This window comes from Patella vulgata, chromosome 2, assembly GCF_932274485.2.
Source record: "Patella vulgata chromosome 2, xgPatVulg1.2, whole genome shotgun sequence".
NCBI classification, from domain to species: domain Eukaryota; kingdom Metazoa; phylum Mollusca; class Gastropoda; family Patellidae; genus Patella; species Patella vulgata.
In genome coordinates, this window is record NC_065880.2 from 56,061,719 (window position 1) to 56,089,686 (window position 27,968).

General features: G+C 35.6%; 1 protein-coding gene across 1 annotated transcript in view; it reads right to left on the bottom strand.

Moving 5' to 3' along the window:
- Window positions 1-27,968, bottom strand: part of LOC126811207 (sulfotransferase 1B1) — an 88,581-nt gene that overhangs the window by 14,246 nt on the left and 46,367 nt on the right. The window contains exons 4-5 of the mRNA XM_050536779.1: window positions 15,681-15,775; window positions 15,404-15,581 (exon numbers count right to left, since the gene is read on the bottom strand). Of these exons, the coding sequence (XP_050392736.1) occupies window positions 15,404-15,581; window positions 15,681-15,775 (273 nt within the window). The remainder of the gene's footprint in view (window positions 1-15,403; window positions 15,582-15,680; window positions 15,776-27,968) is intronic.

Here is a 27,968-nt window from a genome sequence, read left to right on the forward strand (position 1 = left end):
CACGAATGTGCACGGTCTAGATCAAAAGAGAAAAAGACAATACTGAAAGTGTTGTGATCGTTTATATAGAGCGTGGTCACGTGTTTATACACGCCGATTCGGTGAGCTATTTTTTAGCCTTTAAAGTTTGAGCGATTGTGCATGGTTTGAAAGAACAATGAGAAATATGCAATATAAATCCGAGATGCCCGAAGGGCATATATGGAATATAACTGCAGTCGTTTATTTGGGACACAGTTCTATTTTGGATAAATTATAGTCTGGTATAGTCATAAATTTGATCTCAGCTTGTGTCAGTGTCAGTCTGATGATAGGAAATGTTTATGTAATAATGGTTAGTGTTTATAAAAAACGAAATACAAAATTGTAAATGATTAGGTCAAAAAGGTCACATTACTGACTGAGAAATATAAAATAACAATGTAGGGATTCTAAAACAGAAATTATAAAACATAAACGTAATTATAAAATTGTCCATTACTGATCGAGTTCAGGTCCAGAGGTCAAAATTAGTTTGAAGATTTATAATTAAAGGGACACATCAAAGTTTATTAATACTTAAATAAAGTTAATTTTAATTAAGAGTAAGATTTACAAATAATTTTTCGAAATAATAACGTTAGATTAATATCAAAATAAAGTTTTAAAAATAAAGATTTAGGAATAGTTAGTTCTTGGTCTGATGGCAATGACATGTTTGATTGACGGATAAAATTGTACAACCCAATCATACTTAGAAGAAAAAAAAAAGAAAGTTTCAACTTGACACTATGGTAGCTGAAACAGACCAATACAAATCCAAGAAGAAGAAATGGTTTACCAGTTTACCAAATTGACATTTCCTGAGACAGAATTTAAAGTGAAACCTGAACTTTATAAATATTACGTGATGTGTTATTAGGACACTTGAAGATTTAAAAAAGACAATTTGTGTTTTCTGTGTTTAGGCTTAGTGAATTTTCATAGGATTTTACAGTGATGAACTTTTTGGAGAACTTTTGCATGCAACTTTAGACTGTTGATTTTTGATTATTTGTGGGGTTTTTTTTTTCATAGCTTTGTTTTATGGTATAGTAATCATTTATATTTGCCTGATGCATGAATAATTATAGGGTTTAGTACATGGCAGTTTTTAAGAGTCTCCTACCTCTTCATTTTGCATAAATCTTAGAAGACGGGGAGGTGATAATTATATATGTCGATTTTCGAGATTTCTGCTACATTTATGAATACTTATATAACTCTACCTAATACCGAGCAAAAAGTCTTTAACAGAGGGACGAATGTAATATTATTGCTAGAATTTTTGCTCTTGAAATTAATGATGGCAGTATATTTCATTAATTAATATTTTTGGCAAGTTGGTAGATTCCCACATATGTGGAATTTTACTAAATCAACTTAGTCTGTAATTGACATATTGTTACATAAAAAGAGCTATTTACCCAAAACAGGTGTCTATAAAATACCCAGAGATTACATGTGAGTGGAATTATTCTAATTGCATCATTTAGCTTAAAGTAACCAATCATATCGTTGATTGCACAGGTTCAGGGCCATGAACACGATTATTTATGCGTGATAAACGTTGGTGCTATATAAGATATCTATTTGAACCTTTCAAGTCAGACTTCCATTGGATTCCAGAGAGGTTCCATCTGAGTTCCTAGACAGCCGGGAGGCTGGCTAGGGTTGAGAAATAGTTTTAGCTAGTATTGTTATATATTATGCTTGTATCCATATATGTATTCGGCTATGCTATATAAAATGCAGAAGCGAACTGTTGCATTGTTATTCCTGGTAAGACAAACGTCTTAAGAAACTGTAAGAAGTAAATACAATGTACACAACGTGAAGCAGAAGTAAAGACAGCTAGAGACAAATTCTAGACGATCACAAGGCTACAGAAATATGTAGTAAGAAAGATGTATGGTTCGTATGTAAGATGTGGCGACCGTTTTTTTGAATTCCCGCTCTCCACGTCAGACAGAAAGACCTATGGTGCTACAGACTGCAGTACGGTTAGGCCGTGGTGTGAAATTTCTAGCTAGTTTGCTTCTGTTTTTCCGTGGCAGCATGTTTTAGGTGAAAAACCAGCGGCTGCCAGACAGAATACGCCCACATTTTGCAAGAGATGGATAGAGAACATGCTAAAAACAAACAGGATTTTTTGTACAATTAGGTGCAATAATCCAGAAAGTTATGGTCTGAAATCAAGGGCCATAATTCAGGAAGTTACGTTCAGATATGCACGGATATCGAAAGGAACCAAGATCTTTGGGTTATAAACTTACATTTCAAGTTTCATCAAAATCAGAAGAATATTGTGACCTCTAGAGGGTCCACAACATTGATATACCATATTTTTACGCCAATTGTGTACGAGGTGCGGCCTTTTTGTCCGGCAGTTTTGGTCCGATTTTCACGAAATTCATACTCAACCAAAATTACAGTGTAACACTAATATATTTGAACGTTTTTTTAAATCGGATAATAATTGTGACATCTAGAGGGACCTCAAGCTAAAAACACCATAATCCAGAAAGTTATGGTCTGAAATCAAGGGACATAATTCAGGAAGTTACGGTCAGATATCGAAAGGAACCAAGATCTTTGGGTTATAAACTTACATTTCAAGTTTCATCAAAATCAAAAGAAAACTGTGACCTCTATAGGGTCCACAACCTTGATATACCCTATTTTTACGCTATTTGAGAACGAACGGCGGCCATTTTGTCTGACAGTTTTGGTCTGATTTTTACGAAATTTGAACTCGGCCGTTCTTAGTGTGTAACGATGATAAACTAAAAGGATTTTTTAAATCGGATAAAAATTATGACCTCTATAGGGTCCACAAGCTAAAAATGCGATTTTTCGTACAATCAGGGGCCATAATTCAGGAAGTTATGATCCGATATGCGCGAACATCAACAACAACCGAGATCTTTGGGTTATAAACTTATATTTCAAGTTTCAACAAAATCGGATAAAAATTGTGACCTCTAGAGGGTCCACAACCTTGATATACCATATTTTTACGCTATTTGAGAACAAGGGGCGGCCATTTTGTCGAACTCAGCTGTCCTTAGGGTGTAACGGTGATATACTAAAACGATTTTTTAAATCGGATAAAAATTATAACCTCTATAGGGTTCACAAGCTAAAAACGTTATTTTTTCATACAATCAGGGGCCATAATTCAGGAAGTTACTGTCCGATATGCGCGAATATCGAAAGGAACCAAGATCTTTGGATTATAAACTTTCATTTCAAGTTTCAACAAAATCGGATAACCAGCGGCTGCCAGGCAGGATAGGCCTACATTTTCGAGAGATGGATAGAGAACACTAAAAAGAAAGTGATTTTTCCTACAATCAAGGGCCATAATTCAGGAAATTACAATTCGATATGCGCAAATATCGAAAGGAACCGAGATCTTTGTGTTATAAACTTACATTTCAAGTTTCAACAAAATCGGATAAAAATTGTGACCTCCATAGGATCCACAACCTTGATATACCATATTTTTACGCTATTTTAGAACGAAGGGCGGCCATTTTGTCTGTCAGTTTTGGGCCGATTTTCACGAAATTCGAACTCAGCGATCCTTATGGTGTAACGGTGACATGATAATACGTTTTTTTAAATCGGATAAAAATTATGACCTCTATAGGGTCCACAAGCTAAGAACGCGATATTTCGTACAATCAGGGGCCATAATTCAGGAAGTTACGGTTCGATATGCGCGAATATCAAAAGGAACCGAGATCTTTGGGTTATAAACTTACATTTCAAGTTTCAACAAAATCGGATAAAAATTGTGACCTCTATAGGGTCCACAACCTTGATATACCATATTTTTATGCTATTTGAGAACGAACGGCGGCCATTTTGTCTGTCAATTTTGGGCCGATTTTCACGAAATTCGAACTCAACCGTCCTGAGGGTGTAACAGTGATACAATAATACGGTTTTTAAAATCGGATAAAAATTATGACCTCTATAGGGTCCACAAGCTGAAAACGCGATTTTTCGTACAATCAGGGGCCATAATTCAGGAAGTTACTGTCCCATATGCGCGAATAAAGAAAGGAACCAAGATCTGTGGGATATAAACTTACATTTCAAGTTTCAACAAAATTGGATTAAAATTGTGGGCGTATAAAAATTGTGACCTCATAGGGTCCACAACCTTGATATACCATATTTTTACGCTATTTGAGAACGAGGGGCGGCCATTTTGTCTGTCAGTTTTAGGCCAGAGATTGCCATTCGATTGAGACTGGTGTATTTCGCCGAACATAGCTAATTTGAAATTAAGAGTAAAAACGGACACGATTTAATGTAAATCAGTTTATATACATTCATATTACATTATTATATACGTTACGACCCATTTTTGTCGAGGTATCGACTTTTGTCTGCATTCAGTAGATTCGGTTTTGGTTTTTCCTTCATTTGTGGGGTGCGGACTTTGTGCAAACCGGTACCTGCATTGTTTCATGCGTAATGACTCTGCCTGCCGTCTGAGTTTTATCTTGCGTGGTCTTGACTGGGTGGAATCCGTTTTAATGTAGTTGTTGAAAGTTACCATGGTACGATAGTCATGGAATCTCGAGATTATATTTAAACTGGTTACTTTGTTTAAAAACATACCTTCATATTCATCTGGTAAACACTGGGATAAAGCTAAACCGTAATCTTGGAACTTGAGGCCCATTTAATTTGTTAGGGATAAACTCCTTCATTCATTCATTTATTCATCTATTTATTTATTTATTCATCTATTATACGGTTGTCAGAGAATACAATTTGTCTAATAAAACTTTTAGAATAATAAATAATCGTTTGTTTTCTCTGAATTGATGTTTGGGGCAAACCATTGAGCATCCAGTATACGAATCCCTGCTTCTTTTGAATAAACCCACAGTTGAAGGTTTTGTGTCTGGTGAAAAGGACGGGACTTTATTTTGCATTTATTTAAAGTAGCTAAGTCCGTAACTCAATATCATCCAAAATCTTCGACATTGGAAACACAAATTTTTTTGCAATTTAAATCAGCATTGGTGTTGTGATCTTACCTGGAAAAGATGGGCTTCTGATATCCAATATTTAAGACAACATTTTACCATTGGTACACGAATAGTGTACCATAATGCGTTTCAGCGCCATTTGTAACAAGGTGCTCAAAGAATGAGGCGAGACATATTCCTCAAGTCATGTCAAACGGTGATATCATGTTCTTATTTGGAGAGCATGCGCAATAAATAATATCGGTGTTGACTGGAATAACCAGACGCTAGAAACTGACTTGCGGTTGAGACTTCTGGCGTATTTCGCCGAACATAACTGATGACAATTCACAGTATAACGGACACGATTGAATGTAAAACAGTTTATATAAATTCATATTACATTATTATATGTGTTGCGACCCATTTGTGCCAATTTCTAGGTCCCAAATATTAGCGATTTAGCTCCTTTAAGCTGAGGGTCGGGAACCTACATTTTTGCTTATAAGTCCCAAGATACTACATTTCTGACGGGCTTGTCCTCATATTTATATGTTGGCGAGTATGGCGGTATATTAGATTCAAAATTTTAACATGCTATCGTCTAATTTCTAACCTCCGTTCATGTAATTTCTAACCTTAATTCATGTAATTTCTAACTTCAATTCGTGTAATTTCTAAATTAAGACAATGTATAATCCAACTTCTTTATTTGTTCAGTGTAAATTTTAATTCTATTTCATCTTATTTCTATTATTTAGACGAAAACATCTTCTTCATTGATGCTTTACACGTTTAGAATTTTTACACTTCTGCCTAGCAACCATCATTATGGTGTCGCCACTGCGTGCTCATTTGGTGATTGCGCACCTGGTAGGGACCATTATGTTTATATAAACGACTCGCTCTTCGCCTGGTTGGTGGTTGGGCGGAGTGTTGAGAGAGAGAGAGGGAGAGAGAGAAAGAGAGAGAGAGGGGGGGGTTAACGACCACTCGGCACAAACTAGGTCATTTCTGGACTAACATATGGTTCAATTTATTTCAACAATTCGCTTGCGCGTAGGGGTCTTTAGCAGTGGGAGGACCCGGAGAAAACCCACGAGGTTGGAAGGGGACCCTACTCTTTGTCACGTACAACCAGGGAATCGATGGTGAAATTGAAAACAACATCGAACGTGAAATGGTTGGTAAATACTACTTCAAATAAAAGCCAAACAGCATTTTTTTAAAAATTTTCTTGGAGACAGTTAAGCCATCAATAATATTTATTTACTGTTAATCTGTATTCTATTACTACTCTAACAAAAATGATAAACTTTTTCTTGATATGGTTCAAGGATATAAATTTAGAAACCTCATATTGTAGGGATGAAACGGCCTTTAAAGGAGACTGGGATAATCTGTTCATGTGGAAAGCGATGAAGTTTTTATTTCTGATTCCTTCATTACACCGACCTGACTAACTTTATGGTAGTTTTTTTCCAAAAATATTTTATTCAAGTTGCATAAAGCAATACCGAAATTCATAGATAGCGGTTTATCGTCCTACTTTTCTACACCATCCAGGCTAATGAAGACGAACTTACAGTGTGCCATGAGTGAAATTTAGCCCGGACAGCGGCGCAACGGTCTACTTTTATTACGAATAACAGCTGCAACGGTTTTCGTCCGACCCGAACTACTAGACATTGTATATGCCTACAATAACGGCAACCTCCGCAAATCACAAGGACAGAACTAATAATGTCAGAAATATAATAAAGCGTAGTTTTGCCAGTGTGTATACTAGCTGACGATGTTATATAACCCATAGACATATATTTTTTTATGATATAACTGATATATTCCGGAGTGGTTCTCTCTCCCTTGTTATTGATACAAGACGAGGGTCTGGCACGGACAGTGGCTAGTCGTTCGGGTAGTATAAAGAGATATTTTTAGAGCATTAAAAGAATAATTTATAGATCAACAGTATATGAATAGTAATTGGCTTAACTGTAAATTAAAAATAAAATAAAATTCTCCAAATCCTGCACTTGTCTTTAAAAAAATTAACAAATACTGTTTAGCTTATATTTAAAACAGTATTTGCAAACCATATCACGTTCGATGTTGTTTTCAATTTTTACACTCCGCCAAACCATTCAACCTGACGAAGAGCGAGTCGTTTGTGGCAACATAATGATACCGCTCAGTGCTCAATCGCCAAATGGAGCACACGGTGGCGACACCAAACGACGTCATAATGACGGTTGCTAGGTAGAGGTATCAAAATTCTAAATTTGCTCGACGTTCATGATTAACATGTAAAGTGACAATGAAGTAGACATTTTTCGTCTTAATAATAGAAATAAGACAAAACAGAATTAAAATTTACACTGAACAAATAAAGAAGTCTTAATTTAGAAATTACATGAATTGAAGTTAGAAATTACATGAATTAAGGTTAGAAATAACATGAACGGAGGTTAGAAATTAGACGATAGCATGTTAGAATTTTGAATCTAATATACCGCCATAGGCGAGCTGCGTAAGATACATTTTTGCCAGTCATAAGCCCCTAGTTACTACACATGTATTTAAAAATATGAAAACCCTGAATGGATTTTAAATTGATAGTTTTTACACCAGTTTTCAACCTTTAATCCAAAAGGTGTGAAAATGAATGTATGATTGGAAAAGACATATCTGTTATGACCTTTGTCTTTTACAAATCAGACAATTAATAATAAATCTAGAACCCCAAAATTTAATTAGCAGTGGGCAGAACAATTTACCCATTACTACCCCATAAGCCAATACCACCCAATACTAATTAAATACCACCACATTATTGTGAAAAACTAACATATATAAAAAAAATTGAGTTAATTCCAGGAAAGCTTGTAAAAAATGTAAAGCAAATTGTGCTGCCAATGTCTCGCTATTCCAGTTATCACCCTTGATCACCCAATACTTACAAACATTAACCCATACTATCAAAGATAGGTTGCCTAGGCAACGAAACATATGCCCATAGCAGCTGTCAACAGGAGTTGTCACATATTTTTACTTTTTTTGGTAATGAAACATTTATAATACACTAAAATCGGATTAAGGGTAACAACTCATTAAGTAATTATCAGAAAATCATTAGAATTTGTTTGGCTTTTATAAAGTTCTGCCTCATGCTAACGTTTAGTATACAAAACATTTAATATCATGGATTTTGCTGTTCAAGTTATCAAAATTCATTGAAAATCAATATACTTGTTCGTCTCAAGACCTTAAACTCTGTGTATCAATCTAAAGTCAATCGGGTGATAACTTTAGCCTCTAGAGCATCCACAACATTTTTCAAAGTGATCAAGGGCCATAACTTTGGCAGTAATAATCGGAAATCGTTGAAAATCAATAGTCTTCTTCAACTCATGCCCTTAAACACTGTGTATAAATCTAAAGTCAATCGGATATTAACTTTAGCCTTTAGACAAAATATTTTGAAGTGATCAAGGGCCATAACTCTGGCAGTAATTATCAGAAATCAGTAAAAATCAATAGGCTCCTTCGTCTCATGACTTTAACCCGTTAACTGCGTAGGGCGTTATGTAACGTCCTGGACAACTGCCACTCACCATGTGTAGGACATAATATAATGCCCTGGAGGTATTTTCCCCAACCTATTCTTCGAACATACGATTGCAGCATGTGTAGGACGTTATATTACGTCTGGTTGAGGAAATCTAATTGAAGGGAGACAACTCTATTTACCGTTAATTTTAATATGGTTTCCGACTACTATAGTTTGTATTCAGGAATACAAAGGTCCAAAAATGACGTTTTTCGTCAAATTAATTACACAAAAGGGGGTAGTTAACGTTTTAAAAACTACACAGTTAAGGGGTTAAACACTGTGTATAAATTTAAAGTCAATTGGATATTAACTTTAGCCTCTAGAGTGTCCATAAGCAATTGTGGATTCCGGCCAAGCGGCCGGAGGCGATGAAAAAATACAACTACATTTTAATGTGGGCGTATAAATGTTAATCTATTTCTGTAAAATATTGGGTCAATACTACAAGTAAATGTGATATTTGAATAACGACATGTTTGTGGAAAATAAAAATGTTTGCAGTTTTTATAGGAATTAACTCATTGTTAAAACATGACGTCACCCTTTGATGTTTTTAACCAGTATATAAGGGAATGTACGCTTTTCTTAAACAATAGTCTATTATTTATAAAACTGTCCAACAGGTTTACCAATAATAGACACCTATCTGAAAAATGAACATGTATTTTGGGATAATTTATTCTCTGAACAAATTAAATTACAGAACTTGAAATTACTTTAGAACCTCATAGTTAACGAAATGTCACATGACCAAATGTTGATTTCACCTGTTTGTCTACATAAAGAATTCCACTTAAATCCGTCCGTTATACATTGTACGCACTTGTCCGTTTAATAGTACATTCGGCACTAGATCGATGATACGTTTTTATACTCCCACATTTTCACACCTTCTTTGTGGACATTCTACAGGTCATAACTTGAAATATAGGTATATATCCCAAAGATCTCGGTTCCTTTCGATATTGGATTGTATGGGACCGTAACTTCATGGATTATGGCCCCTGACTGTACACACTAGAGGTCACAATTATTAGCTCATTTTGATGAAACTGAACATGTGTGTTTATAACCCAAAGATCTTGATTCCTTGCGATATTGGCGCATATTGGACCGTAACTTCCTGGATTATCGATATCTAAATCATTTTCGTGAGCAGCCTTTCCATCACAACTTGGACAGCTATTATTCCCCCATATCAAGAACATCACAATTTTTACGGCTATTATCTTCCATATCAAGTACATTACCAATGTAATCAGTATCCAAATGCTTATCACATATATTCTCATTATTAATATTTGTTTTCGACTGTGTTATAAATGTGTCGTCTCCATGTCAAATATTTTGGATTGTCTGTGTATGCTTGCATTGTATGACTGGAGTGTTTTGTCACATGCATTCATGGTTCATTCCCATATCGCTGACTCACAGAGGTTTAGGGGAAAAATTTTGGTAGACGTTATGGGAATGAGTGGCCAAGAACAATAGACCCAAGCTGAAGGATAAACCTCATTAAGCAGATAATTTTGGGAGCATTTATTTTTTTTTTATTTATAATACATAACATAACACAATTTTAAATTTTTGCACGCAGTCCAACATAGTCGATAAGCAGACTGGAATTTACCGAGCAGTGAGTTTCGAGTGAGATAATCTATTATTTGAGATAAAATGATCTTTTCAAGCAATTTTGCTAAAAATGAAATATTTGACACTGGTCTATAACTTTTGAGTGCATTACGGTCAAGACTTGTTTTTTTAATCAGAGGTCTTACAATGGCCTCCTTACAATCATCCGGAAAAATACCAGAGGAGAGCACATCATTTATAATAATCGTCAAAGCCGGTGCTATTTCATCCAGACACTCTTTTAGTAGTTTTGTAGGAATTGGGTCCAGAGCACATGACTTAGACTTCATTCGACGCACCACTGATATTACATCATCAACATTCAATGGCTCAAAAGCAGAGAAATTACACTGGGGTGGGACATCAATGTCAGTGTAAGGGGGGGGGGGGGGGAGTCAACAACCTTTTCACGAATTTTAATAATTGTTTCTGCAAAAAAGTCAATAAAGGTCTGTGGTAAAAATCAATTTCAGTGAACTATATTAATAATGACTGGTCCCTGCCTCATTAACGCTTTTAATCCGTTTTAATCCAATCAAAGGGTGCCGTGGTCGACTTTCCAAAACTCGGCGAGTCGGCGATATGGGAAGACCCCGCATTCATGAGCATGTGCATGTTGTTTTAAGAATATATCCAATATTTTATGGCTTGTTGTTTTAGAAAACTATCCATTATTTGTATCTCTATGGTGCTATGTTTTAAGTTTGATAATAGCCTCAGACCGTCCATTATGTAAATAGAAAGAACAACTTCGGGGGTATTTACATAATGGACGGTCTCCGGCCATTATCCATCACTTATTGAAGTAATTTTGAAGGATTCCGTGAATTTTGGATAATAATCAGGAGTATATGGTTGTATTTTGTAGTAATGGCTTAGAATTTCAGAGGCTTGACCCTGGTACTGATACTATAAAAATAGTCTTATCCAGTTTATCGTACAAACATTTTGCTAAAACCGTGAATTAACTCAATTTTTTTGAAGAATTCAACCGCTATGTTAGTTTTTCACAATAATGAGGTAGTATTTAATTTGCATTAGGTAGTATCAGGTAAATCGCCCTGCCGACAAATTGTGGCTAAAAAAAGAACAATTGTTCATATTTCTTTTCAGTTAACACTACCATTGAACACTATCTAAATTGCCATTAATATAAAAAAAATGCAAATTTTCAGAATGTGGCATTTAATATATGCAAAGATTTATCAAAAGTCTAAAAACTGAAATACCAAAGTTGTGGGACACATCTTGCTGCGGGTCTTGGCTATGCTAAAATGTATCAATTGTTAAAATCGAAAGATTATTAGTAAAATGACAGCAGTATTTAATAAAAATAACCAGAAAAATTTGGTAATTAGAAAGAGATTAAAACAATCCAACAAGTAGTTCCTGATATAAGCAATCTCTAAAAAAATGATTAAAAAAAACCAATATTTTTTCCATTGACAAAAGGCATGCACCATAATAGACTGATGTTTGTTCAGGCCTTCGTGTGAATAAATTCCTGGAGAGTCAAAAAAAGGCTCTCCTGAAATTGGAACCAGCAACTGTCAGGCAGGATACCCCACATTTTCGAGAGATGGATTGAGAACAAGCTTAAAAGAAAGTGAATTTTCCTACAATCAAGAGCCATAATTCAGGAAATTACAATTCGATATGTGTAAATATCGAAAGGAACCAAGATCTTTGGGTTATAAACTTACATTTCAAGTTTCAACAAAATCGGATAAAAATTGTGACCACTATAGGGTCCACAATCTTGATATACCATATTTTTACGCTAATTGAGAACTAGGGGCGGCCATTTTGTCTGTCAGTTTTGGGCCGATTTTCACGAAATACGAAATCAGCCATCCTTAGGGTATAACGGTGATATAATAATACGTTTTTTAAAATCGGATAAAAATTATGACCTCTATAGCTAAAAACACGATTTTTCGTACAATCAGGGGCCATAATTCAGGAAGTTACGGTCCGATATGAGTGATTATCGAAAGGAACCCAGATCTTTGGGTTATAAACTTACATTTCAAGTTTTAACAAAATCGGATAAAAATTGTGACCTCTATAGTGTCCACAACCTTGATATACCATATTTTTATGCTATTTGAGAACTAACAGTGGCCATTTTGTCTGTCAGTTTTGGGCCGATTTTCACGAAATTCGAACTCAGCCGTCCTTAGGGTTTAACGGTGATATAATAATATGGTTTTTTAAATCAGATAACCAGCGGCTGCCAGGCAGTATACGCCCACATTTTCGAGAGATGGACAGAGAACAAACTAAAAAGAAAGCTATTTTTTGTACAATCAGGGGCCATAATTCAGGAAGTTACAGTCCGATATGCGCGAATATCAACAGGAACCGAGATTTTTGGGTTATAAACTTATATTTCAAGTTTTAACAAAATCGGATAAAAATTGTGACCTCTATAGGGTCCACAAGCTAAAAACGTTATTTTTCGTACAAACTGGTGCCATAATCCATGAAGTTTCGATCCAATACATGCCAATATCGAAAGCAGCCGAGATCTTTTGGGGATAAACCTATATTTAAAGTTTCGTCAAAATCGGATAAGAATTGTGACCTGTAGAGAGTCCACAAACAATTGTGGACGGACGGCCGGACGGACTGACGTTCGGATGTCCAGACATACGGACGTCCGGACGGACATGGGCGACGACAATATACGTCCACATGAAAATGTGGGCGTATAAAAATTATAATGCGATTTTTGTACAATCAGGGGCCATAATTCAGGAAGTTACGGTCCGATATGCGCGAATATCGAAAGGAACCAAGATCTTTGTGTTATAAACTTACATTTCCAGTTTGAACAAAATCGGATAAAAATTGTGACATCTATAGGGTCCACAACCTTGATATACCATATTTTTACGCTATTTGTGAACGAAGGGCGGCCATTTTGTCTGTCAGTTTTGGTCCGATTTTCACGAAATTCGAACTCAGTCGTCCTTGGGGTGTAATGGTGATAATAATGTTTTTTAAATCGTATAAAAATTATGACCTCTATAGGGTCCACAAGCTAAAAACTCGATTTTGCGTACAATCAGGGGCCATAATTCAGGAAGTTACATTCCGATATGCGGAAATATCGAAAGGAACCGAGATCATTGGGTTATAAGCATACATTTCAAGTTTAAATCAAATCGGATAAAAATTGTGACCTCTACGGTGTTCACAAGTTAAAAACGTGATTTTTCGTACAATCAGGGGCCATAATCCATGAAGTTACAGTCTGATACATGCCAATATCATAAGGAACCGAGATCTTAGGGTGATAAACCTATATTTTAAGTTTTGTTGAAATCGGATAAAAGTTGTGACCTGTAGACTGTTCACAAACAATTGTGGACGGACGGACAGGGGCGACGACAATATACGTCCACATGAAAATGTGGGCGTATAAAAAGGGAAAATCGCTCTCCTGAGAAAGCTCTCCTGAATCTCTTGAGAAGAGCTTTGTTAGCATTTGTGATAAAAGTCCCGAGATTTTAATTCATTTTGAAACCAACCAGTCAGAATTGGGTCAAATGAGGTCTTGGTAAGAAATATGGTAATTCAAAGCTCTCGTTTACTTTAATATAACCAGACTTCAACAAGTTCAAGTCAGTAATATTCCTGAATAGATTACTGTCTTCGTTTATTTGATGGATAAACGGATATCATCAGTCAATCGAAATTAGGATTTGGCCAAAATAAACTGATACAACACCACGACATTTCTTCATATTTAAAACACAAATTATTGTTTTTGTCTATCATGTAACTTACAAAGTTTTCATTAATTCGTGGATGAAAGACAAGCGGCACATAATGATCACTTGACAACCATAATTGAAATTGCTTTATATAAAATAAAATTCTGTACGACTCCGCATAGCCTTAAATAATAAGGACAATATTTTTTAAGAATAAGTCCCTGTCAGCATGTGCATAAAATAAAAATGAATAAAACTAAAAAACTATTTAAAACTAAATCTAGCTATGCTGGTTTATTGACCTAATTCCAACCAATGCATGTCACGTGTTATCGGGAATCTGAAAGCATTGAGAGAGAAGAGAAATGGGGTTTAACATCCACTCGACACAAACTAGGTCATTTCGGGACTAACATATGGTTTAATTCTATTTTACATAATTCGCTTGCACGTAGGGGTCTTTAGCAGTGGGAGGACCCGGAGAAAACCCACAAGGTTGGACAGGCGACCCTACTCCTTGTGACAGACAACCGGGGATTCGAAACCATGCCAGTCGACTCAATGACAGACTTTATGATACAGCGTGCGCACGCTAACCATTCAGCTACCCCCCCCCCCTGAAAGCATTGAAGATCTTGATGGAATAATACATATATATTATTAATATCTAACTCTCTGGATATCCCGTGTTCTATCAGGGATTATTCAATGAATATTTAACTTTAACTAACAACAGGTCTGTGAAACCATAAAATGCATTATCCAATTATTATTTTAATATCTACCTAGAATTCGTACGGATCGAGGGTCGAAGACGGGGCACGATGCACGAGATTCATGTCTTCCTTTGCCACGTGGTTTATTATTACAAAGGAAACTTACTGGACCTGTTATGAATAACCAACGAGCTTGTATTTTTTTTTGCAGAATTATCAAAATTACAGTTAAATGTGCTAATTACTCGGATTATGAACCGGATGGCCGACTCTCACTAACGTATGACTGTTATTGTAGCAAATTGATTGTAGATATTGACAGTATTTTTGTTACCGGTATAATTTCCCTGATTATTTTCATTGAGGGGAGTCAATTTAGACATTGAGGAGAGCTTTAAAAAACACACCTTGACTGACATCCAGGCGCGTCCAGGAGAGCGAGAGCGAGAGCGATCGTGCTCCTTTTACGTGAAGGCCTGTGTGTTCAAAGTAAAGGCTCCTGAGATATGGTCCTGAAATAAAAACAAAGGATAGGGAGGGCAGGATCCATTTCAATATCCAACTTCTTAACTTTGTTTGGCATGGACAAAAGAAAAGAATCGTCAGTATGACAGAGTAAATTTTAATTATAAGGATGTGTGTTAGATATGTGATCTCCCAAAATCAAAAGTGGTATCAGATGTTCTGGAAAGTGTATGCATAACCTACCTTTTCTAAGGAATTCTTTATCATCTTTAATACCCCATCCTTTCATCCAGGAGTAATTAGATGCTGGATTATTTTTCATGGCATCAAATTTGGTACATTCAACTATTAGTTTTATTTGTTGATCTGTGAGGGGTCTATTTAAAAATAGGGATAATTGTTGTATCACTGATGAAATATCCTGGAAAATATTTCAACCAGCACGTTGATTATAAAAGATAATCAAGATATACAAAATATACTCTAAAACTGGAAGTGATTATGAAAACTAGTAGCTAACCTTTTTCATGTCTTCATATTTAATAAATAAAATATTTTCCTCGTCTTTAATTTTCCAGGCTTCTAAAACATGTTTTGACCAGGGAGAATATATAACTGTAAATATAATAAAGATCTAAATATACAGATAAATAAAACAATCACAATAGTATCACCCAGGGTTAAATAGACCTGCTTATCAGTCCAACCTTCGATGATGGGTTGTATGTTCAATCTAGTTGGGGATATAAGATTGAACATGCAATAATTGAACAACTCACTTCTTCTTTGTATACTTCTATATATTGGCAACACACAACAATAATAATATAAATATACAATAATGACCCATTGGCTGGGTAAGTTAATAAGGAACAGCATCTAACAAATAACTTATCAGAGACCTGCCCTTCAATATGTCCTCCTGCCTACCACCCCTTTGTTCTCAATAAACAATTTTCAGGACTTTTATACCTTTAGCTTTGTTTCTTATAGCCCGTTCAGACGCTTAAGTTGAATTGGTTTAAAAACCCCGGGGATCGTTAAACCAGTTTAACTTAAGCATCTGAACGCACATGTGGGGCAAATAAACCAGTTTAAAAACTCCAGCTCGCGACCTGTCTTCGAGAAGGCTTTTTATTTTAAACTGGTTCATCTTAGCCGTCTGAACGGGTTGGCTTAAAAAACCCAGCTCCAGCTTGCTTTGAGCATGCGCAGTACGCAGTCAGTTACATTCCTGTGAAAATATCGGGGTCAGACTGTGCCAATGTTATCTAAAGCGTGCGAGAATCGAATAAAGAATATGAAGCTACCCATGAGCAATTAACTCTAACCTCCGACCGAAGAGGTCAGAATAGTTAAACTGGTTTGGCTTATAGTATGTGTGAACGCAACACGATGTTGTCTTAAAAACCCCAGCAATAAGCGTCTGAACGGGCTATTAGTAACCCTACTTTATAATCCTTAATACATTAATGTCTACTGGATTAACTGGACAATAGATAATAATTTATGAAACAATGTCTCTCTAATATAATTACAAAGTTGACTTTGATTAGGCTTCTGGCTGATAAATTGGGTTATTTCACATATCGACCGATAGTATTAGGGTAATATTTGTCTTACACACTGACATCAATGTTAAATCTATCCTAATTGATTTCACCTATAAGACAATTAGACCGGGAGCCAATTTTTTCCTATATGTTATCAATGCATATATATCTGGTATCATCAGAATGTAAATCTGCCGGGTTTCCGGTGGTGGGTGTGGTATTCCACGCCCAAAATGCCATGCACCCCAACTAGGCTAGATTAGCTCAAAAGTGTACCACATGAAAATCGTACAGCAGTGTACCGTACATCTTCAGGTGTTACAAAAACACTCTAACAGACATTTCTAGTGGTGGGTTACCCCTGACAGAGCTATGTAATTGTCAGACATTTGTAGTGGTAGTGTATCCTTGACAAGAGTTATCTAATTTCCAGTCCACAGCTAGGCTAGATTAGTTGAAGTCTGTACCCCTTAAAACAGCTTTGGAGTTGTTCAGTACTACCACAGGAAGCATGAATGACCACTGCCAGACAGTTTGTGCGGTGGGTTACCCCTAATAGACACACCCAAAAATACCACGCCCCCAACTAGGCTAGATTAGCAGGCACTGTTCCCGTGTTCTAAAAAATTAAATTTTTAGCCAGGATGCGTAGAATACTAATACCTAAGAATTATTTAAAGCTAGTCAAAGTGAAGAATTTATGCAGAAAATATTTAACAAGGATTTAATGTACTCGGAAATTTTGGATTGAGAAGAAGAAACAAATGATAAAGGCTTTTCAATTTTGAGTGACAAGACGTCAGTGAATGTGCCAACAATGTCTTGCCCATAAATACCTTACGCAGACATTAGTGGGCTTTGATTTTTTTTTTTTAACAGTTGGTCAGTGTGGCGGAATAATAAATATGATAGTGAGCGAAAAATCCTGTGTGCGCTGAAAGATGAGTATATAAGATGTCTAGATTTGTCTTGGAAGTAAGCAAAATAAAATGATGAATATTACCCATCGAATTCCATATCTAGTTATGGCAAATTTTTCACATTTATGGACTGATGAAGAAACTAAGTAACATGGACTGGCAAAGTTTGTCGTCCTTATCGTTTCACAACAATGTAAAAAAAAGTGAATAAAATGTTAGAAGAAAGAATTTGTGCCCTTTTTCATTAAAGAGCCCATAAACCTGTTTTGACGTCATGAGAGGGTGATATCTGATATCGACCCTAGGGTGTTGGTTACTGCTTTAGTCAAAATATCTCGACACTGTTTTTCTTTGTTTTTAATTTCTTCTTTCACTGTTTGTTCAATTTTGTCTTCATTTAATACACTAGTTGTACCATAGTCAGGCACTTCATCTGGTTCTATATTGATATCATGATGCTCTATCAGCTTTAAGAACAAGTTAACAATTATATTGTTTTCGTCAATATGATCACTGGTTAATCTTGTTGACTCCTCTAGATCATTAGTAGCTTTTGTAGTTCTGTTATTGTCAGTGAGCATCTGATCCATCCAATCCAATATTACCAAATATTTTTCAGCAAAATGAGACAGTTTTTCTAATTCTTGCATGTTTTTTGTGCATGTCCTTCCCATTTGATCTTGTAGTCACGGTTATTGCGATTCTAAGCAGCTTTCCATTTTTTTCATCTCATGAATATATTCTGCTACTGTTTCTTCTCACTGCTGTTTCCTTCTACATACTTCTTGTCTATAATTAACAATAACTTCATGACCATATTCGTCCTTAAAGGCAGTTTTCAATTCTTTAAAATCCATTTTTATCGTTTTAGAAACTGATTGAAACCACACTGATGCTCTGTTTGTCATGAATGAAGAAAAGAATTCAATCTTGCTGTCCTATGTTACATTTAATATTTCACATGCAAATTCAAACTTCTGTAGCCATTTTGTTGGATTTTCATGTCCTTCATCTCCAGAAAAATCCAATTCGACGCCTTCAAACATTATATAGTAAATCATCTGGTGCTCCATTTGAAGTTGCAATTATCTCCTTTGTCTTGATGGGGGTGTAAGACTCAAAGAAACACTCACACAGCTTGAGAGATACTCACAAATCGACTCTGCATCTCCACCATATATCACCCGGGGTTTGATAGACCTGCTTCTGGGTCATTCCATGTCAAGTGGGCCAGGGGTGGGAAATCAACCCCCTCAAAAAAATCTTGAAAAAAATATATGTTATTGTACATGTAACCAGTGGCTGCCAGGCAGGATATGCCCACATTTTCGAGAGATGGATAGAGAACAAGCTAAAATGAAAGTGATTTTTCCTACAATCAAGGGCCATAATTGAGGAAATTACAATTCGATATGCGCGAATATCGAAAGGAACCAAGATCTTTGGGTTATAAACTTACATTTCAAGTTTCAACAAAATCGGATAAAAATTGTGACCTCTATAGGGTCCACAACCTTGATATACCATACTTTTACGCTATTTGAGAAAGAAGGGCGGCCATTTTATCTGTCAGTTTTGGGCCGTTCGTCACGAAATTCGAACTCAGCCGTCCTTAGGGTGTAACGGTGATATGACAAAACGTTTTTTAAATCGGATAAAAATTATGACCTCTATATGGTCCACAAGCTAAAAACGCGATTTGTCATACAATAAGGGGCCATAATTCATGAAGTTACGGTCCGATGTGCGCGAATATCGAAAGGAACCGAGATCTTTGTGTTATAAACTAACATTTCAAGTTTCAACAAAATCAGATAAAAATTGTGACCTCTATACAGGGTTCCCGCGGCTTCGTCAAACATTTTTTCAATGATATTCAAGAATAAATATACGTCAAATTCAAGGATTTTCAAGGACATTTTTTAGCCTAAAAGTTACAATTTTTCATCTTAAAAATAACCAAAACATTACCAACTATCGTTATAATCTCATATTTAAAAGGAATTGAAGACATAAACTTTTTTATTATTATTACAGATCGAATTTCAGCACACTGGACAAACTCCCGCCATTTTTAAAACAGAGTTATTTCCCTTTTCGACTCGGACCACAGTTAACTGATTAAACTAAAGTACGAATAAAAAGTAGTACAGTTTATTGACGTTAATTTGCCGATTATTAATACGTTTATTATTGTTTTAATAGTTTTTCAAGTTTAGCTATTTGTTCATCTATTTCCGTAATTTCGGCCTTTTTGGCTCTTGCTGCCCTGCGAAGGGCGTTCGACTCAATTAAAAGTTTCTTGATGTCACGGCTTTTTTCCGCATTATCTGCCTTCTCGTCCGCCGAAGCTTCCAGCGTAATAATGTCATTTTCAAGGCATTTCTTTTTCTTTTTAAAGTCAGTAAGTTCATCTCCAATATATTTTCGTTTTGAATCTACTGTTGACTTAGCATCCTCTTTCTTTTGGTCATCCAGGTATTGTCTGTATTTTATTCGAGCTGCACTAGCATATTGAAGGCACTGGGGCGTAACTTCAAATTTGTCCACTCCGCCAATTAAATGTACATGATGCACAATATGCCTTCGATTTATTATAGATTTTTCCTGCATATTTTCCGTTAAAATTTTTGCATTAAAAGAAAACCCGCGTTCTACTCCAGCTTGTCCGTGAGATAAGATCAGCAACATCTTGAAAAGTTTTTGCAAATTTTTAAAATGTTCAAGATGTCTCATTAAAAACAAATCTAACGAATCACTGTTAAGAGCGTCATAGTTTTTAAATTCTAATATATCCAATTGAGACAAATTAGACACATAGTTAATAAAATCATCATATTCAGACTTTATCAAATCACTTGTCGCCTCATCTAATTTTTTGGCTGTTATTAATACTGTATTTCAAGGATGTGTTTAAATTGTGTCTTTGCTATATCCGGAAGATTCGCTATCCATTTAGGATGCAGACACCCTAGATTTCTGGCCATGGCATATGTAATAGGTGTTTTTGTCATTAAATGTTTAACTATATGTATTAACTTATTCTTGCACTGGATTCTACAGTCCAAAACGTCCCTTTCGGATACAACTTTTCCACTAATTAGTTTCCGTAGTTTTCCATCAGCCTTAAACCCGATATCGATGTCTTTATACATGATATGATTATCTACTTGTTCAACATCAATTTTAAGTAAATTACTGATATTTGTAGTGGTTTTTAGTACAGACGATTTTACAAAACGCTTCATCAACTGTTTAATCATTGATTCTATGTGAGTGCACAAAAGTGGTACTAAGGGTCGTTCACTCTGAAATATTTGCAAGAACGGGGTCATTAGGCTTATTACAGTCAGGAAAAATGCTAATTTAACAAACATAAGATTATCCTTATTAATACCATAGCGCACAACTTCAAATGATTTACTTTTATATGATTGTGTGGATTTATCTTTTATATATTTTACAACTCCCAATCCTGACTTTTCAACCGAATTTTTAAAAGCATTGTGCACTGTATGCAACCAACAGCTACCTATGTTAATCAGAGAGTCTCCGAAATTCGAATTAAGTAATCTAAAAAGTTTCCAATTAACAGTTGGACCATCCATAGAAAGTTGTAAAAGATTACTTTTGTTAAGCCCGATATCGTCGACACATTTTATTAAAACGGGAAGAAGATCTTCAGCCTTGCCATGTCCAATAAATTCGGAAGTTAAATAATGAGAAACCACGCAATTTGATCCATTATCCCACAAGCGAACATGAACATCAACCTGCTTTTTCTGTAAACTTTCATTATGTGATTCATCAAACATAATGACGTAATTTTCGACACCGCGTACCAATGTTTTTAATTTGTCTTGTATGTAGGGACCAATACCAAAGCAAACGAGATAGCTAATTTTATTTTCGCCACATGTAAATTTCTGGGCAATTAGGCTGTCTGGAAATGCACGTTGAAAAAATTTGTCTATATCTGTGCAACTGTTATAACTATAATGTGACGTAATACATTTTACGGCCCATAAAATTTCAGCAGTTAAAACGGCATTGCCAGTGACATATATTTGTGTCTGGCCACTTGTACCCGCTTGGCCGGTTTCGGCAGGCCGTGTTAAGACAGTATCTATTTGTGGTTGTGCTGTTGCAGGGAGAGAGGTTTTCCTTTCTGTAGCACTAGCAGCAGCTGTCGACTTGCAGCCTGATGCCGATGTGAAACTTATAGTCATATTTAATGACGTAGCTTTCGTTAATTTGATGTGTTTTTCACTCTTTTCGTGTGAACGTACAGCGGATATACCCATTTTCTAGATACTGAAACTCTTCTTGCATATGCAGCATTTCGCTTGATGAATGTTTGTTTCATCGCGACTTAGCCAGTAATAGCTATCAAGCCACGGAGTTTGAAATTTGCAAGACATGTTTTATTTTGATTCGCCCGAATGAAACAGGTTTGATATATTCGGCCGAATATTTATTCAGGCGAATTATATTCGCCTGGTGTGTCCGCTACGCCGAAGCATTCGGCCGAATATAGAATTCATTAGCCAATCACCACTCATATCGAGAAGTCACGTGATAGATTGAAGACATAGACGCCGCCATGTTTAATCATGTGACGTGAAAGGTGATGCAATCGGCAGGTTGAATCGGGCGAAGCATTCGGCTAGTGTGTCCACCCATTCGGCCAAATAAAATTTGGCGCCGATTGATTCGGCTGAACGATTCGGCTAATGTGTCCACTGCTTTACTAGTATTACCAATTTGAAACAAAATTAAGGATCTCAACTGAAATTCAAGGATATTTTCCTATTTCCGTGAAATTCAAGGATATTCAAGACCTTGAAAATGAAATTTTAAATTTAAGGATATTCAAGGATTTTTAAGGACCGCGGGAACCCTGCTCTAGGGTCCACAACCTTGATATACCATATTTTTACGCTATTTGAGAACGAACGGCGGTCATTTTGTGTGTCACTTTTGGGCCGATTTTCACGAAATTCGAACTCGACCGTCCTTAGGGTTTAACGGTGATATAATAATACGTTTTTTTAAATCTGATAAAAATTATGACCTCTTTAGGGTCCACAAGCCAAAAAACGTGTTTTTACGTAATGTCAGGGGCCATAATTCAGGAAGTTACGGTCCGATAACCGCGAATATCGAAAGGAACCGAGATCTTTGGGTTATAAACTTACATTTCAAGTTTCAACAAAATTGGATAAAAATTGTGACCTCTACAGTGTTCACAAGCCAAAAACGTGATTTTTCGTGCAATCAGGGGCCATAATCCATGAAGTTACGGTCCGATAGATGCCAATATCGAAAGGATCCGAGATCTTAGGGTGATAAACCTATATTTCAAGTTTCATTGAAATCAGATAAAAATTGTGACCTGTAGACTGTTCACAAACAATTGTGGACGGTCGGACGGACAGGGGCGATGACAATATGGGTCATTCTACGAATTAGCTCTCCTTTCATGTCACTTCCCTTTTGAAGTGAACATCAGAAATTGGTATAATTTAATCTGTTGTTTTTTTCTTCCACAGCATCATCAAATATATATATAAACATTGCTTGTTAATGACTAGAGAAGCCTAGTGGAAACGTCGATCAGTAATAAGCAGTAATTGTAGTCCATAGAATTGTGACCTGTATATTTAACATTTATTTAAGAAAACAAAATCAAAATACCAACACTAGATAATGTCCCGGCTTAGATTAAATCGGATTTAAAATAGGCTATCATTTCTGTCCACACGCAGCAAAATGGAGGCCGGCTTATTACATTTTAATTCAACATAATATTTGTAAATACTGCGGGGAATTAAATCAATTTTGGACCGATATTCCTTTTTGAGATCGAGCTTTTATAATATTACTGTTGGCAAGGTATTGCTATTAATGTATGACTATGTTGGCATTTTGATTTGTGTTATATATTAAAGACAATTTAAGATAATTCAGTGTTGATCGTCTTGTTTTTTATTACTTTGGTCATTGCTCAGAATAGAAATTATTGAATGACTTGGACCCCAATGCCAAATAAATTTATGTTGTTTGTTGGGGCCTTGTAAAAAAACAATCGAAATGTTCAATGAGCATACGCATTTTAAGTTTCCATATTATAAAATGCAATTTGAACGTCATTGCCGCGAAAAACTTCATTACCGCGAGTCTAAAATAAGACTTTTGTCATTACCGCGAATGACAGTCTCGGGTAGGTTTATTTTAAAGGTATGAAGTGTGATCAATTAAAACGTATAAGTTTGTGTGATTATTGTCACCTTATTCCTGAAAAAAAAAAAAGAAATATAATATCTCTTGTTTTCAACATTTGGGAACGTTTTGAAATTCCTCTATTTTGAAAATGCAGAAGCTCATGTTTTTCGTTTGCTTTTTCTGATTCGTGTATACACTTTTATTTAAATCTTTCACGTTGTTGTGTACCCTTTTTCGATAGTATGCTCATATTCTTTTACATTTTGTCCAAGAGTAACGTTTAATGAAAAAAAAAAATGAAATAAAGAAAGTTCGCGGTAATGATGAAACTCCCCGAGTAGTAATGACTAATAAGCCCAAAACTTGGAAAAGTTGCGTAAATTAACCGTGCCCACATACAAAATTATTCACTCGAATAATAAATCTGTATAATTAATAACAAACATCAACCATTTAAATATATTTTAATTTTACTTTGTCGCCATCAAAAGGAGAGCGAGTTCATAGAATGACCCATATACGTCCACATGAAACTGTGCAAAATTTGTGCTCTGTAGCTTGAAAATTGACTGAGATACAGGCATTTGTGTTTTATGAGTTAGCCATGAGTTTTCGGTCAAAATGGGCGTGGTCGCTATTACTCAAAAGACCATAACCCAGTCACCGATAGGTCAAAATTGCCGGAATAAGTATTTCTGGAATGGGAAATAGGATGTCTTGCTGTTTGAATCATAGTTATCTATCTTTAGGTAAGTCTGCGGCGGGTTACTGTGTATCATCAGAGCTTATCCATGAACATAATCCTGCTTTAAGTGCAAAGACACCGATTTTCAGTCTCAAGTGTGAATATTTAAGTTGATTTTACATGTCACATGATCAAATTCAAAGTCAAAAAACTAAAAAGGTTCTCACTCTTTCAAACACATCTGGGTGTCTAATATATACGTGTAGATTTAGAATCCCTGTGGAATTCCCATTCCAGAAATACTTATTCCAGCACTGGGTACTGGGTTATAGTCATTTGAGTAATGGTGGCCACACCCATTTTGGCCGAAATCCCCAAACTTGGGTGGACCGTATCTCAGGAACTGTTAGTCGAATCAAACTAAAATTAGGAATATCAGCTTTTTCAGCCATAATAAACATATAAACCAAATTTCAGCAAAATCGAAGGGTGTATGGTTTAACTCATTGGGTGATAATTGGCATGACGCAAAACACACATTTTGAAAAAATCAAAAAAATATTGTGATGGCATGGGACAAGAATGGCTTTAACATATATTGGAGACATTAGTACAAACTAAAATTACACCAAGTTTCAGAATATTACATGCTCATCTATCGGGTTCTTTCGGCTCGAAAATACAAGGCAATTTTCGAATTTTTTTGTCTAAAACCAAATTCGAGGCCAATTTTCTAGGAATCTAGTGAAGACTGATGTGTTCTCATATGTTTCTTATGTAATACTACCGGCAATTTCTGGATAGGTCAAAATATGGGTCTATATCTATTGCCTTGTAGTTCCTGGAGCAGTACAAAATCCAGAAAATATACAATTACACAAAATTGTTTTCAGGTTTTCATGGCCAAGTAGCATGCAAATCTGTCACCTGTCATCTAATTATTACATATTTTATTTAGAAAACTTATCGGTAACTCATGAAACTCAAATGCCCGTATCTCAGTCAATTTTTTAAGCTACAGATCACAAATTCTGCACAGTTTCTAGTTTTTGCATGTACAATAACATACATTTTTTCCAGATTTTTTCGAGGGGGGCGATTTCCCAAATTTCTGAAAATTGACCCACTTGACATGGAATGACCTTTATCAGTCCAACCTTCGACAATGGGTTGTATGTTCAATCTAGTTGGGGGTTTAAGATTGAACATACAATAATTGATCACTAACATCTTTGTATAAATGTACTTCTATATATTGGCAACACACAACAATAATAATATATATATACAATAATGACCCATAGGCTAGGTAACTTAAAGATACATTATGGGAGATTTCAATAGAGAGTTGGCCATTCTTGCTATAACAGTTCAAAAATAGATGATGAAAGAAGAATGTATTGAAAATTTCAGTCAAATTACATGTAATTTATTCTGAACAAAGTTATCACCATTGTAATTTTTGACTAGAAATAGGGGTTAACTCTCTCTTCACCGTCTCCAAGAATGGCGATCGTTTGATTGACAGGCGTTAACTCCACCTACACAATCTTGATTATCAAGTAACGTTTTCAATGGCTGTGGTACCGTTAGTCTATTCGGTTTGAGATGTGGTTGCAATTCAATTCCTATCACATTTATTTTTACTACAAATTGAAAATAAGACTTTTAATATATAGATAAGAAGTGAAAGTTTGAAAGGAATGGAACAAATCAATGAGGCATAATTATAGCCGACTTCTTGTTAGCCTGCGTGTACTCTTGTACTGTAACTGGTAGGCCTACGTAACTCCTGAAGCAGACAAATAGGAAACAGTGATCCAATGGGGCTGCAATTTAACTGGGGTGATGTTAGCTGCGATGTTTATCAATTTCCATAATTTTTTCTGTAAACGCAAGTGACAAAAGAACGTATAATACCGATCAACATCCAAACTCTCATTTTAACCACAACTAAACATTATATCAAGGCTGTATATATTGAACTTTCAATCAAATTGACTGACATGCAACCTTGCTCAACAGCGGCCTCGCTTCGTACACTCTTATCATTTAGCCTTGATCTAAAATTTCCGGGAGTATGACGTCAACGTAACGGTTAATCTCCGCTTACGACACCATTTAAAAATTTAATCAATCAATGAAATCCTGTTTAAATCCAAGACGAATCCAAGCCATCCGTGGGTCTACAGAGTTGATTTTGTGCTTGTTGTGTAAATAAAGATCTCAATAATTTATGAAACAATTACAGAGTTGACTTTGATTAGGCTTCTGGCTAATCTATAATGGCTGGGACCTCAAATTAACTATGCTCTAATTCTACCTGGACATACATGTAATGATGGCCAGAGTTAAAAAAATTTAAGCCAACAGTGAGGCTGATGTGTCCCGCCGAAATCCCGAAATAAATAGATGACACATATTAATTAATTGCACGTTTATCTTTTTCAAAAATATCGAGCAATCAAACCGATTATCAACTATACACTAAGTTTCATCACTCTCTATCAGATAGAATCAAAGTCAAAGTTAATCATTGAACTCAGTCAAGACATTCACCTAATGAAAATCAACATCAAATTTAAACATTCTACCTCAATTAAAAGCAGAGTTGCTATGTTCCAAATTCTTGACCAATCAAATTGTTTAATGCTACTTAGCCTAAGCTGAAAATTTTCATCATCAAACTTGGTCAATGTATTGATATAATGAATCTATACTCAGAGTAAGTTTCATCACTCTCACTTAATTAGAAATAAAGTTATCGTGCCCCAAAGCATCAACCAATCAAATTGCTTATCTCTGCTTACCATTAGCAGAAAATTCTCATTTTTGGACTCCATCAAGGCATTCACCTAATAAAGACCTACACCAAGTGTGAACATTGTTGCTCAATTAGGAGTGTTATTGTGTTCAAAAGTTTCGACCAATCAATTTGCTTATCGCTCTGCTTACCCTGAGCAGAAAATATTCATTATCTGACTTAGTTAAGGTATTGCTCTAATGAAACTATTCACCAAGTTTGATCACTCTCACTTTAGGCGGGTATAGATAAAAATGCACCTAGAACAAACTGCAACAGAAATCATTTCTTTGGAAACTGTTCAGTTTTGGCCATTATCGGTCTTGGGGAAATTTGCATAATTAACATAAATCCAAGAGGGTCACCGAAATCTCTGAAACTGACCTATAGGAAATCGATACTCGCGAGTTCAAAAATGCCAACATTTTTTATCTACGACCTAATTATTTCCTCATAACGTCATTTTGATGGCATTACGTCGTTCTCATTGTGACATCATTATCAAAATCTAATGTAACTGCACTCAGAAAACTGCTGGAAACCACAGACTGCTGTACAATTTCTATATAAGAACACATCTTGACCCAAACTGAAACTATACATCATCGTTCATCTATAGCCG